The sequence below is a fragment of the Chlorocebus sabaeus genome, chromosome 25, assembly GCF_047675955.1.
Source record: "Chlorocebus sabaeus isolate Y175 chromosome 25, mChlSab1.0.hap1, whole genome shotgun sequence".
Classification (NCBI taxonomy): Eukaryota; Metazoa; Chordata; class Mammalia; order Primates; family Cercopithecidae; genus Chlorocebus; species Chlorocebus sabaeus.
In genome coordinates, this window is record NC_132928.1 from 82,380,811 (window position 1) to 82,396,331 (window position 15,521).

At 39.4% G+C, this 15,521-nt stretch overlaps 1 protein-coding gene across 15 annotated transcripts in view; it reads left to right on the forward strand.

Moving 5' to 3' along the window:
* CATSPERE (catsper channel auxiliary subunit epsilon) overlaps nt 1-15,521 on the forward strand; it is a 178,293-nt gene that overhangs the window by 6,638 nt on the left and 156,134 nt on the right. For 2 of the 15 annotated variants that reach the window (XM_073011900.1, XM_073011901.1), the window contains exons 2-3: nt 455-615; nt 5,888-5,936. The exons of 5 other annotated variants lie outside the window; for them this stretch is intronic. Coding sequence is in view for 4 of the 10 variants with exons in the window: in XM_073011896.1 (XP_072867997.1) it covers nt 3,306-3,428 (123 nt within the window). In the remaining 6 variants the exon portion in view is untranslated. Of the gene's footprint in view, nt 1-454; nt 616-2,293; nt 3,429-5,887; nt 5,937-9,375; nt 9,566-15,521 lie in introns of those variants that run through there. 8 more of the 15 variants (XM_073011904.1, XM_073011897.1, XM_037986085.2 and 5 more) reach the window with 8 other exon arrangements.

The window sequence follows — 15,521 nt, forward strand, 5'->3', positions numbered from 1 at the left end:
TGCCACAGAAGTAACCAAAATTCCTAGTCAGTTGTAGCTTTAATAGTGGCTATGGGCTTTTGCCATCCACAGACATTTTGTCTTGCTTTGGTCCTTTTCAAAAGGCCGTTTATATGACAGATATAGGACTCTGAGTGCAGGTCTCAGATAACTTTAAAAATTGTGTTATTGGAATGGAGGAAAAAAACCAAACTTATAGGGCTCTCATGGAGAGCTAATGTGTTAAACATTGCTAAACCTTTTGTTTTCAGAGTCAGGAGAACTTATTTCTTTAGAGCTATTTGAAACTTCTAACAAGTGAGTAAAATATACTCCTGTGAACAAAATTTAGAGTATATTTGTTCCTCTCTACCTGATTTCTCCAGAATTTGGAAACTATTTGTGAATATTCTCAATTTATGGCAGTATGGTTAATTGCATAAGTGCAGTAAGAATCTGTTTTCTTTTGTAACAGAACACAACTGGAGAAATTGGTTATTTTACCAAGGCTTTGACTGAATGGCATGCTTCCTTTAAAGAATCAAAGTTGACTTACAGAGCCAATTAAAGCCCATTGGGGAATCTGGCCTCATACCTTGTCGACACAGAGTCCCTGTACAAGGTTCCTGACCTGTGGTAAGTAAAGAATGTCACTTTCTAACGGGCCCAGGAACTCCAAGTTATCTTGGGACTTCAAGAGGAAAGGAATTTTTGAATACCAACTCACAAGTATTTGAGGCTGGGCTCAGTTTTTTCTTTCTTTTTTTTTTTTTGAGACGGAGTCTTGCTCTGTCACTCAGGGTGGAGTGCAGTGGCCAGATCTCAGCTCACTGCAACCTCTGCCTCCCAGGTTCAAGTGATTTTCCTGCCTCAGCCTCTCGAGTAGCTGGGATTACAGGCATGCGTCACCACGCCCAGCTAATTTTTGTATTTTTAGTAAAGATGGGGTTTCACCTTGTTGGCTAGGACAGTCTTGATCTCCTGACCTCGTAATCCACCCACTTCAGTCTCCCAAAGTGCTGGGATTACAGGCATGAGCAACTGTGCCCAGCCTAGGCTCACCTTTTAAAAAGTCTTACCTGAGATTCTTCGTGGAACAGAGTTTTATCAAAGCCAATGAAAAAAGCCTAAGTGAAAAATAATTATTATTGCTGCACTTTATGCAAATAATCAGGCCAAGTACAGTAAGACTAAAGTTTATTTTGTAAACAAATAAGTTCTATCATGGTTTGTTTTGAATAAAAATGGTGATGAGAGAAAAAAATTATGCTTCAAAAGAAAAACTATAGTACACTGTTGTTAGGTGTTCTTGAGGTTTTTTTCTGCAGTTTAGACTAAACACTAAATTCTTTGTGGGTTAGAAGTCCCCAGACTAATGCTTTCAAATCTTTGCTTTTAAAATTGGGAATTGTACTCCTCATCCTAGGACTCATTATTTACCTTATAGCAGGCTGTTCACTTAAACATTGTAGTAAAACTGTAGATGAGAGTACTAATGTGTTTGCCATGCCAGCCTTGGAAACCCAACCAGGCCTGCATGAGTCGCTTAGACAGTTGCAAAGCGGTTCCACTCTTCTCACCTTGGAGTTCACTCCCATTCCCATTACGTCCTCTGTCATCTGGAATAAGCCAGAGTGATCAACAGCCTTTTCCCATCTTCATAACCTACCCAAAGGGAAGGATTGAAACCATCTTTGCAAAATTATGATTGAGACAGTGAAAGAGATCTAACTTAATGGACTGTATCTTGCTTCTAACCTCAAAGCTGTCATTGTTCATTCCTGGGCATAGGCTGAACTAACTTTGGACTTTGGGAGAAATTTAGTTTATAGTTTACATAAAGACGGTAACAGCCCTTTCCCAAAGCAGACCTCCTTCTTGCCTGGAGACTAGATTGCCTTTGTAGGACTAACATTAACCACAAGATTTGAAAATAGGTTTAGGAATCATGCAGCTGGAGGATACAAGATTCTGACTCTCCCTAAACTGCTCCTAAGATTAGTGCTTGAGAGATTTTGCAGACCCTGTACTTGCTGGATCAGCTGGCACCACCTAGATCAATCAACTGGCTCATCTGTTCTTGCGGCACCCACCCAGGAAGTGACTCAGCACAAGAAGACAGCTTCTACTCCCTATGATTTCATCCCTGACCAACCAGCACTCCCGGATCACTGGCTTCTGCCAACCCACCAAGCTATCCTTAAAAATTCTGCTCCCCTGTTGTTCAGAGAGGCTGATCTAAGTAATAATAAAACTCCAGTCTCCTGCAACAAATAAATAAATAAACAAATAAATAAATAAAAATCATTTATGGTGTGCCTGGCCAGGTCTGGTGGCTCACACCTGTAATCCCAGCACTTTGGGAGGCTGAGGCAGGTGGATCACTTGAGGCCAGGAGTTCGAGACCAGCCTGGGCAACATGGTGAAACCTCATCAGTACTAAAAATACAAAAATTAGCCGGGCCTTGTGGCACATGCCTGTTATCCCAGCTACTCCTGAGGCTGAAGCAGGAGAATCGCTTGAACGCGGGAGGCGGAGGTTGCAGTGAGCCGAGCCAGATCCAGCCACTGCACTCCAGCCTAGGTGACAGAGGGTGACTGTCTCAAAAACAACAAGGCCGAGACGGGCGGATCACGAGGTCAGGAGATCGAGACCATCCTGGCGAACACGGTGAAACCCCGTCTCTACTAAAAAAAAATACAAAAAAAAAAAAATCAGCCGGGCGAGGTGGCGGGCGCTTGTAGTCCCAGCTACTCAGGAGGCTGAGGCAGGAGAAAGGCGGGAACCCGGGAGGCGGAGCTTGCAGTGAGCTGAGATCCGGCCACTGCACTCCCGCCTGGGCAACAGAGCGAGACTCCGTCTCAAAAAACAACAACAATCACTTATAACGTGCCTGCTCCCTGGAAAGCACTGCCAGATATGTATTTGCTATTGCAGTGTCCATACACAGTCACATGAAGATGTGGGCTAAAACACACACTACCTTAAAAGTTTCACATTCATTCAGGCAACTGGGATTTTTCTTTTTCTTCTCTTTCTTCCTTCCCTGCTTCCTTCCTTCCTTCTTTCTTTTTTTTTTTTTTAATTGGCAACTCGGATTTTTCGAAGTGTTTTTGCTATCTCACTGCTGGAAAGCCTGGTTCTGCCTTCCCTACAATCCGGTGTGCAGGTTCGCTACCAGCTACTTTCAGGCCTCCAGGGAGCGCAGGTAGCGGCGCGCACGCGCACACTTCTCCCTCGCTGGTCCTCAGGCCCGGCCCGCCCTGTCCAGCCGCGCTGGGACCCAAGCTCCTCCTGCCGCACGCCTGGCCGTCGTCCCCCGGGAATGCGCGAGGCCTGGACGGGAGTGGCCGAGGCGGTTGAGCGGAGACGGAGCAGGCGCCATGTCAGCCCGGGAAGTGGCCGTGCTGCTGTCGTGGCTGAGCTGCTGTGGCTTGGCCATTTGGAGGTAGAGAGACGCCAGTCGCAGGCGAGCGACTGGGCGGGGATTACCCCCCGCAGGGCAGGCGGGAGGGTCCCGCTCCCCACCCCATGCGCCCCGGGACCGCTGGCCTTGGCCGACCACTGCCTGGTCTCCCGACTCCCCAGCACCAGCACCAGCACCATTGTCCCGCCGCTCCCACCCGAGAGTTTTCCATGAGCGAGAGGGGCCGCTGTTAGCACTTTACTGATCCAGTTCCTGCAGTAAGGTCGCAGTACCTTCATGCTGTCCTCAGAACATCTGAGTCCCAGTGAAATCTTACTTTTTTGTTTTTTAGGGCGGCGGTTGTCTGTTTTAGAGACGGCCTCTTGCTCCGTTGCCCAGGCTGCAATGCAGTGGCGCCGTCGTAGCTCCCTGTAGCCTGAAACTCCTGGGCCCAAGCGTTCCTCCCACCTCGGCCTCCTGAATAGCTGGGACCACAGGCACGCGCCACCACGCTTGGCTAAATTAAAAAAAAAAAAAAAAAAAAAAAAAATTGGCAGAGACAGGGTCTCACAATATTGCCCAGACTGGTCTCGAACTCGTGGCCTTAAGTGATCCTCCTGCCTGGGCCTCCCAAAGTGCTGTAATTATAGGCCATGAGCTGTGAGCCATGAGCCATCACACCCCAGCCCCTGTGAATACTTACATTCCTCTCCCCTTGTGCACCCTTCTTTTGCCAGAGGAGAGGATCATTGTGGTCCAAGAGTGAGATGACAGTGCCCTTTTCATTAAAAAAATAGCACCTGTCTATCTGCACACCCCACATATCTTTGGGCCTCTTAGATCCGTTTCCAACAAGAATACATTAAATATTAGACATAATAAAGCAAGGATGAAAAGGCATTGTCATTGTTATCTGGGACTAAATTAATAAATTAAACGTGACTCTTTGAGCTACTGTTCTCTCCCTAGCCTGACCTCAGCCCCAGTAGGAGTGAGAAGCAGCTGTTGAGGGAGCAGGTGAGGAGAAAAGTCCTGCCAGGAAAGGTCATTTCATCCTTTCACTACCAGATCTTATTAAATTACATAATTTAACTTTGTAAATTAAAGTACAAAATTTGCCACTTGTATTTTTCTCTCTGTAATGAAAGGGATCTTAGATTCATAAGAAGTGTGAGGTGGTTCACACTTCAAAAAAAGCCTTCAATGACAATAGATTTCAGTTTTATTTATAGGTATATGTAAAATACATGAACTTTTTTTTATTCGATCTGTATATACAGAAAATGTGTTTCATTATAAAGGTGACTGATTTCTGTTAAAAATAAGAATTCAGAGTGCTATTAAGGCTTGTATAATTCTGATAAGGGAATTGCATAATGATATCCTAGCAACTCTTCCTCTACGTACAGAAAAAAGGCCTCTGATTTAAAACTTTAGGGATGGAGCAATTCCAATTGCAATTAGGTATGCAATATAGACGTGGAATAGATTCTTGAAGCAAATGGAAGCTGAAGGAATTGTAGGGTGATGATTTATGATAGTCACCAGCTACATGTGCCTTTTGAGCACTTGAAATATAACCCAAATTGAGATGTGTTGTAAGTGTAATGTACACACTGGATTTCAAAGACTTAGTATGAAAAAGGAATGTAAAATATCTCTCTAATAATCGTTTTATACTGATTACGTGTTGAATAAAACTTAATATTATTAATTTTAAGTTTAATTTTAAGTTTAGTTTTAGTTTGTTTAGTTTTAATTAATTAAAAGCTAAAAATTATTAAAATTGATTTCACCCATTTCTTCTTGTGCTTTTAAAGTAGCTACTTGAACATTTTTAATTAATAGGAGGTGGCTTGAATTATATTGGACAGGGCTGCGTTAGACGAATCTGATAATCCTGCGTTAGGAATTAAGAACCCTCCATTGCAGCAACATGACAAAACCCTGTCTCTACCAAAAAAATACAACAATTAGCTGGGCGTGGTGGCATGCACCTGCAGTCCCAGCTATTCGGGAGACTGAGGCGAGAGGATCACTTGAGCCTGGGAGGGCAAGGCTGCAGTAAGCCAAAAGTGCTGCACTGTACTCCAGAGACAGACCCTGTCTCAAAAAAAAAAATAAATAAAAATAAATACTGGTTTTTGAAATTCCAATCTTTATTCTTATTTTAACTCTTTATAAGTGAAAGAGTTACAGCCTGTGTTCTTCAAGAGTTTTCATCCTACCAAAAAAAAAAAAAAAAGAAAAAACAGGTAAAGAGTATTAACTTCTCATCTTGTTTTACTGTCTTCAGATACTAAGCAAACCCTAACACATCTAGAGATGTGGGTAGAGGTCACTGATAGCCCCAGTTTCAGCCCTGAGTTGCTGTCTAGGAAGGGAATTAGGTAGAAGGGTGAAGCTCCTGGCAACCCAGCTATGCCCTGACCATGTAGAGAATCCTCATATTTGAAGAATAAATTAGTTTTAATATTCATACTTGGCCTCTTCCTCCACAGGTATTCCAGTAACAGCCCAAACTATCGCATTTTTAGTACCAGAAGTACTGTAAGTGTTGAATTTTTAATAAACTATAGTTAAGTATTAAATTTTTTGAACTTTAAAGCAGAGAGCAGAGTTAATCATATTGAGTTTTACAGTCATTGTCGCTCTTCCATTTCATTTCTTTCATCCCATGTATTACCCTAACATAGGTCTTCTCCTTAATCCATGTCCTTAAATTTGCATGTTAGCAAAAATAGTGTTGTTTTGAGGGTTTTTGTGATTTACTATTCACAATGTGGTGTTATTATATAGGTAGGATAATCATTCAGTATACTTCCTAACCTCTTGAGAATGGGAGTGCTATTAATAATTATACAACAGGTATAAACTGGAACTATCTAGACAAATCAGGATGTTTGGTCACACAAACTATAGACCTCATTCTCTATATTACTTTTTTTATTCAACACTTTCTACTTCATTTCTTCTTATTGCTGCCTAATTACTAGTGTAAATCAATTATATTTTATATACCCCTATTGCTGGACATATAGCTTCCTGCCATCACAAACAATACTGTAATGAGTGTCCTCTCTACAAGTCCTTTTATGTATCTGTGTATCTGTGCAATCATTTACCTGCTATATGTAGCCAAATAGAGTTGCCTGGCCATGGGAAATACACTTAATTTAAGGAAGTTCTGCAAGATTGTTTCCAGAATGGCAGTTACAATTTATATTCTCACTCAATGTACATCTTCACCAAAATTTGGTATTATTAAATTTCCTATTTTTCCCCAATCTCATTATTATCCAGTGATAGCTATTGCTGTTGTTACTTTCAATTCTTTGATGACTAGTGATTTTGAGCATCTCTTTGCGTATTATGCAGGCTTCTCCTTCTATTACCTGTTCATACCCTTTGCCCATTTTTTATTTAATTTTCTGCCTTTTCTGATTAACACAGTGCTAGCTACATTGTATTCTAAAAGTTAATCAAATGTTGGTTTCAAAGATTCAGTTATCTCTTTCAAGTTTCTGTTAACTTTGTTTATGGATACTTTACTGGAAAAAAAAGCTGAGTTTTGATGAGCCAAGTATCTCTCCTCCTTTGTCTTATGGTAACTTTTGGGGGCTCTATTTTTTGTTGTTGTTTGTTTTTGAGACAGAGTCTCAAAAAAGTGTTAATTTTCACAAACAAAAATCTGCTTAGATTTTTATTGGAATTGCACTTGGGGAGAACTGATACTGTTTTCAAAGTAACTGGTATCATTATGATATTGAATCTTCCAATTCATGAAGAATGATGTAACCCTCCAGAGTTGATCTCATTATCTTCTTCCTAACTTTAGTAGATTTCTTCTAATGTCTCCCAATTAAACAGATGCTCCCTTTTGGGTAGAGAGAGATACATTTCATTAAATTAACAAAGTATTCATTGGTTCCTAATTTATTGAATATGGTAAAAATAGTCACTATAAGTGATATTTATAATGAATTGTGAAATGCCTTTTCACAGTCTACAGAAAAAAGTTTTATGAGTTTTCTCCTTAGACTTGTTATCATAGTGAATCATATTAATATATTTACTTATATTGTATCATCCTTGGATTTTGGAAAAACCCCACACAGTATCAATGTAGTATTTCAATATGCTTTCAGGTTCTATTGTTACTATTTTATATGAGATTCTTTTATCAATATTCATACATGAGTTTGCTCCACAGAAGTGTATCTCAGTGGGGATACCACTGAAATTTTGAGCAGGAAAAGTTTTCATTGTGTGGAACTATCCTTTGCAGAACATCTTGCTTCCCTGGTTCCCAAACACTAAGTGGCAGTGACAATCCTCAGGGATTCTGTAACCTAAGATACTCTTCCATATTTCCAGATGCTGTCTAAGGCAGGCAGAATCCAGCCAGTACACACTTGGACAGCACGCTGCCTGGTATTCGCTTGAACTGTCAGTGCCTGTGCTGTACAACTTGTTAAATAGTTGTCATATTATCCTTGCCTTTAAGGGAGCGTGTGGCAGTCAGGGGTCAGAGGACAGCAGAAACCACTCTAGATTTCAAGCAGAAATTTATTTGTTACAGGAAATTAGGTGCTCACCAAACTGTTGGGAGGGCTAGGAAAGCAAGGGTCTTAGAAACCCCCACTAATTTTTTGGTTTATCAATAGTCAAAAAACTGCTGTTGCCACCAGAGATCAGTACCTGGAGGAAATTTGTGTCCATGTCACAAATCTCTCCCAGTACCTAGTGGGGGATGGTGCTTAATAGAAATATAGGATAGAGGCCTTCCCCAAAACCACTTTTATCTTTGAAACCTGGACTTTTGGTACCACTGCTTGAGGAAAACGAATGACTTCCTCTTTTTCACAATTTCCAGTCCACATCTGATTTTCGGAATGTAAATATCATTCAGAACCCTTGAGGAAGGTTTCCTGGTTTCCAGCTCCTGCAATCCAGGGATAGCCTAGAATTACGTAGGAGTAAATGATCATGGCTGAGAACACAATACACAAAAATGAATTCCTAGCACTGTGTGGTATCACCCGTAAATTAGAATCAGGAGTCTTTAGTTAATTTTTACTAAATAATTTAACAGTTTCTGTTGTGTTTTCTATCAGTGTTGTACTCCCTTTATAAAAAAATAAATATTTATAATTTGAACCAGGCCCAGATGGTTTCATATGGGAATTCTACCACGTCTTTAAGAAGCACATCATTACAATGTTGTTTAAAATTTTCTAAAGTATAAAAAAGAAAGGTTGAAAAGACCTAAGGGGATATTTCACAAAAAAGGATATACAAATGACCAGTAAACTTATGAAAAATTTGTGAAATGTGAATTAAAATTACAGGGAGATGTAATTACAAACCAATCAGAATGCCTAAAATTAAAAAGACTGAAGATAACAAGGGGTGGTCAGAATGTAAAGCAATAGGAACTCTAATACACTACTAGAAGGAATGCAGGTTGGTATAACCACTTTGAAAACCTGTTTTCTGTTATCCAATACTGTTAAATAGATACGTATCCTGTGACACACTAGTTTGACTCCTAGGTATACATCCAGCACCAGGAGACCTATATAGGAGTGGTTACAACAGCATTATTCCCAATCACTCCAGACTAGAAACAACCCAGAAGCATGTCAATCAGTAGTATAGAGGAATAAATGCGTTTCTGTGTATTCACATAGTGGGATACTACACGGCAGTGGAAATGAGTGCACTGTGTCCACATGTCGACACAGAACAATATGGACGAATCTCACTATAGTGTGTGAAAGTAGCCATACAGAAAAGAACACATGCTGTATAAACTTTGTAATATTCAAAACCAGGCAAGAGGAATCTGTGTAATATATATTTGCTTTTACCATTTTGCTTTCAAATTTATTGCTATTCATTTGTTTAGAATCTTTGCTTACCATTTCAATCTCTGTTTGTAGCTAGTTTATGTCTCTAATAGAATTTATTTGCGCACTTTATCTTCCTTTCTTGGACAGTTTTGCCATGTGTTGGACCATTTTATTGTTTTTTCTTTTTTTTTTTTTTCTTTGAGACAAAGTCTCGCTCTGTCATCCAGGCTGGAGTGCAGTGCACGATCTCGGCTCACTACAACCTCTGCCTCTCGGGTTCAAGTGATTCTTCTGCCTCAGCCTCCCAAGAAGCTGGGACTACAGGTGTGCGCCACCACGCCCCGCTAATTTTTTGTATTTTTAGTAAAGACAGGGTTTCACCGTGTTAGCCAGGATGGTCCCGATTTCCTGACCTCATGATCCACCCACCTTGGCCTCCCAAAGTGCTGGGATTACAGGTGTGAGCCACCGCGCCCGGCCTTATTGGTCTTTTTAAGAATCACCTTTTTAATCTCAATTTTCCTTTATTATTTTTGTGTAGGTGGCAGAAATGGTCCATCTTTAATTCATAAGTGACCGCCAAAACAGTTATGTCATTTTAGAAATGCAAATTGGACCCTGGAGTTTGATTATCAGCAAGAAAGGTAGATAAAGGGCAAGTGAGTAATATTACAAAACCAATGATATTGCAGCTTGCTTGAAAGTGATATTAAGAGAAAGGAAGGGGCCTGGTGGTGTGGCTCATGCCTGAAATCCCAGCATTTTGGGAGGCCAAGGCAGGTGGATCGCGTGAGCCCAGGAGTTTGAGACTAGCCTGGGCAACATGGTGAGACCCCATCTCTACAAATAATAATAATAAAATAGCAGGGCATGGTGGTGCATGTCTATAGTCCCAGCTACTCAGGAGGCTGAGGTGGGAGGATTGCTTGAGCCTGGCAGGGAGAGGCTGCAGTGAGCTATGATCATGCCACTGCACTCCAGCCTGGGTGACACAATGAGACTCTGTCTCTAAAAGAGAGAGAGAAAGGAAATATTAAATGTACAGAAGACTTCAGAGATTTTCCATGACTCTTGTTGATGAAAAGCATGTCTAAAAAATCCTTCTCCACTCTGTGTAAATTTTTCAGAAACCCGTGTATCAGTTTTCTGTTTAAATAATACTGAATCACTTAAACATGAAGTTGGTAAGCATAATGGGAACTTTCGGCAGGCACTTGACTACATTTAAGTTAATCATTGGGAAGGTTTATATGTAAGCTTGGCAATTTCCACAGAATTTGTTTTGTGTTTTGAACTTACATCTTTGAAACTTTTATAAGTGAAACATTTAAATATACATAAAATATAGAAATTAGTATAATTTAGACATACATAAAAGTATGGACATTAAGTCCTTATATATCCGTTACTCAGCTCCAGTATTACAGCTTATGGCCATTCTTGTTTCATTGACTTTATCACCCACTTTCTTCCCTCCTGAATTATTTTGAAACTATTCCAGACATATCCTTTCATCCATAAATGTTTCAGTGTGTACCTTTAAATGATAAGACTCTTTTTAAAAATGACCACAGCCAGGGCAATAATGCAAGAAAATGAACTAAAAGGCAGCACTTTGGAAAGGGAAAGATAAACTATTTCTATTTGCAGATGACATGATCCTTTATATAGAAAGCCCAAGGAATGTAACAAAAAAACTATTAGAACTAATAAATTATTTTAACAATTTCGTATGGCAATTCATAGGAAATTGTAAATGGAAATTCAAGAGCACCAGAATAGACAAAACAGTCTTGAAACAGAAAAAGTGGGAGGACTCACAGTTCTTGACATTTATACAATTGGTCATTTGAATACTAAGCTTACTACAAAGCTGCAGTAATTGAGACAGTTTGGTACTGACATAGGATAGGAATATACATCAATACGATAGAATTGAGAGTTCAGAAATGAAACCTCCCATTTACAGTCAGTTGACTTTTGATAATGATACCAAGAGAATTGAATGGAAAAAGAATGGTACTGAAACAACTAGATATCTACATGAAAAAAATAAATGTGGACCCCACCTCAGACCACATCCAAAACTGTAACTCTGAATGGATCAAATACCTAAATATAAGAGCTAAAACTGTAAAACTTATAGAAGAAAACATAAGGGAAAATCCATGACCTTGGATTAGGCGATGGTTTCTCAAAAGCACAAGCGACAAAAGAAAAAATAGATAAATTGGACATCATTAAAATTAAAATCTTTTGTGCTTCTAAGGACATCATCAAGAAAGTGAAGACAATTCATAGAGTAGGAGAGAAATTTTGTGAGTCATATATCTTATTATGGACTTGTTTTTAGATATATAAAGAACTACTATTGATATAATTTGGTAATAAAAATACAACTCAGTTTTTTAAGTGGGCAAAGGATCTGAATTGTCATTTCTCCAAAGAAGATATCCAAATGGCCAGTAAGCACATCCCCATCAGGGAAATGGAAATCAAATAGTAAGATACCACTTCACCCGCTCAGATGTCTGTAATCAAAAAGACAGATAATAACAAGTGTTTGTGGGGATGTGGAGAAATGGGAACTCTTACATTGCTGACAAATGTCAAATGGTGCAGGCACTTTAGAAAACAGCCTGGTGGCTCTTCAAACAGTTAAACATAGTGTTACCAACGTGTTCTGCAGATTGCACTTCCAGTTTTATATCCAAGAGAAATGAAAACATGATGTCTGCACAAAAACTAGCACATGAATGTTCATAGAAGCATTATTCATAATAGCCCCCAACTGCAAACAATGCAAATGTTCAACAGCTAATGAAAGGATAAATAAAATGTAGTACATGTATATAATGGGACATTACTTGTCAATAAAAATGAATGAAGTACTTTTATGTGCTACAACATAGATAAGCCTTGCAAACATTATGCTAAGTGCAAGAAACCTCTCACAAAGGACCACGTGTATGATTTCATTCACATGAAATGTCCAGAATAGGCAAATGTGTAGAGACAGAAAGTAAGTTGGTGCCTACCTAGGGCTGGGAGACAGGGCTAGGGTGGTAACCTCCGAGGAGTGTGGCAGTTTTTTTGTGGAATGTTGAATATGTTCTAAAATTGATTACAGTAATAGTTGCAGAACTATAAAAAGATCCTAAAAACCATTGAATTGTACACTTTAAATGAGTGAATTGTATGACATGAATTATATCTCAAAGTTGTTTAAAAAACCATAACCACAATACTAATTAGCACTTAATAATCATTCCTTCATGTCATCAAATATCTAGTCAGTATTCAAATGACCAATTGTCATATAAATGTCATTTTCTGTTTGTTTATGTAAACCAAGATCCAGATAAGGTTTATATATTATGATTATATATTTCTTTAGTTTCTTTTGTAAAAGGCAAATTAATTGAAGTAATTACATACAATGAAATTTACTCCTTTTAAGCATATAGTTTGATGAACCTTTGGCAATGCATACAGTTGCATTATCACTGTAGTAATGAAGATATAGAACATTTACATCACCCCAAAAAGTTTCATCATACCTTTGCAGTCATGCTTTACCCTCCCCATCTTAGCCATTGGCAGCCACAAATCTATTTCCTGATCCTATAGTTTTGCATATTCTAGATAGTCATAGAAATGAAACCATACTGTATATAGCTTTTTGGGGTCAGTTTTCTTTCACTTGACTTAGTGCTTTCAGATTCATCCATAATGTTGCATATATACAAACTTCATTCCTTTTTATTGCTGAGTATTCCTTTGCATTCTTATGCCACCATTTGTCCATTCTCTTGTTGATAGCCATTTGGGTTATTTCCAGCTTAGAGCTATTTCAGATGAAACTGCTGTGGACATTCATGTACATATGTGGGGACATATATTTTTATTTTGGTTAAATACCTAGGAATGGGATTACTGTGTTAGAAGGCAATGATATGTTTACAGCAAATAAGAAACGACACAACAGTTTTCTTCTTTTTCTTTTCTGAGACAGACTCTTACTCTGTTGCCTAGGGTGGTGTGTGTGGCACGATCATGGCTCTCTGTAACCTCGAATTCCTGGACTCAAGCAGTCCTTCCACCTCAGCCTCCTGAGTAACTACCTGGCATGCACTACCACACCCAGCTAATTTTATTTTATTAGAGGCATGCACTACCACACCCAGCTAATTTTATTTTATTAGAGACAAGGTCTTGCTGTGTTGCCCTGGCTGGTCTCAAACTCCTGAGCTCAAGTAGTCCTCCCATCTCAGCCTCTGAAAGTGCTGGGATTACAGGCATGAGCCACTGCACCTGGCCCACGACTGTTGTCTGAAGTAGGTGTACCATTTGCACTCCCACCAGCAGCAGAGGAGAGTTCTCATTGTTCTGCATCTTGAATACGTTTTGGCTTGAATTCTAGCTTATCTAATATCAGAGTCACAATTCCTGCTTTTATGTTAGTTTTGTTTTTGTTTTTGTTTTTTTGGACAGGACCATTTTTCTGGTATACTTTTGCCCATGCCTTTTAAAAAATTTTTGTGAGAGTTAACAGACTTTATTTTTTAGACCAGTTTTAGGTTCATAGAAAAATGGGCAAACAGTACAGAGAGAGCCCATAAAACCTCCCCATTTTGCCCTATTACTAACATCTTGCATTGGTGTCCTTCATTTCTTAAAATTGGTGAGCCAATATTGATACATCATTATTAACTAGAATCTGTAATTTACATTAGTGTTCACTCTTTGTGTTGTACATTCTGTGAGCTTGGACGAATGTTTAATGACGTGTTTCTACCATTATAGTATCACACAGAGTAGTTTCACTGCCCTAAAAATCCTCTCTGCTCTGCCTTTTTCAGTCCTCCCTCTCCCTAGCCCCTTACATCTTTTAACTGTCTCCGTAGTTTTGCCATTTCCAGAATGTCATTTAGTGGGAATCAAACAGTGTGTAACCTTTTCAGATTGGCTTCTTTCACTTAACAATACACATTTAAGTTTCCTCCGTGCCTTTTCATGGCTTGATAGCTCGTTTCATTTCAGCACTGAGTAATACTCTATTGTCTGGATCTACCATAGTTTATCCATTCACCTAGTGAAAAATATCCCAGTTGCTTCCCAGTTTGGGCAATTATAGATAAAGCTGCTGCAAACATTCGTGTGCAGGTTTTCATGTGGACCTCATTTGGGTAAATACCGAAAAGTGCAATTGCTAGATATATGGTAGGAGTATGTGTAGTTTTGTAAGAAATTGCCAAACTGTCCTCCAAGATGGCCGTACGATTTTACACTGTCACCAGCCATGAATGACAGTGCCGTTGCTCCACGTCTTCACCAGCATTTGGCGTTGTTAGTGTTTTGGATTTTTGCAATTCTAATAGGTGTGTTGTGGTATCTCGTTGCTTTAATTTGCTGTTCCCTGATGACATACGATATGGAGAGTCTTTTCTTTCTCTTTTTTTTCTCTTTCTTTTCTTTCCTTTGCTTTTTTCTTTTTTTTTTTTTTATTGTACTTTAAGTTCTGGGGTACATGTGCACAATGTGCAGGTTTGTTACATATGTATACATATGCCATGTTGGTGTGCTGCACCCATTAACTCGTCATTTACCTTAGATATATCTCCTAATGCTATCCCCCAACCCCCCCCCCCCACCCCATGACAGACCCCAGTGTGTGATGTTCCCCTTCCTGTGTCCAGGTGTTCTCATTGTTCAATTACCACTTATGAGTGAGAACATGCGGTGTTTGGTTTTCTGTTCTTGTGATAGTTTGCTGAGAATGATGGTTTCCAGCTGCATCCACGTCCCTACAAAGGACATGAACTCATCCTTTTTTATGGCTACATAGTATTCCATGGTGTATATGTGCCACATTTTCTTAATCCAGTCTGTCATTGATGGACATTTGGGTTGATTCCAAGTCTTTGCTATTGTGAATAGTGCCGCAATAAACATACATGTGCATGTGTCTTTATAGCCGCATGATTTATAATCCTTTGGGTATATCCCCAGTATTGGGATGGCTGGGTCAAATGGTATTTCTAGTTCTAGATCCTTGAGGAATCGCCACACTGTCTTCCACAATGGTTGAACTAGTTTACAGTCCCACCAACAGTGTAAAAGTGTTCCTATTTCTCCACATCCTTTCCAGCACCTCGTTTCCTCTCTTTGTCACCTGTATATTATCTTTGGTGAGGTGCCTGTTCAGATCTTTTGCCCATTTTTAAAGATGGGTTTTCATTTTCTTATTGTGGAGTTTTAAGAGTTTTTTTGTGTATTC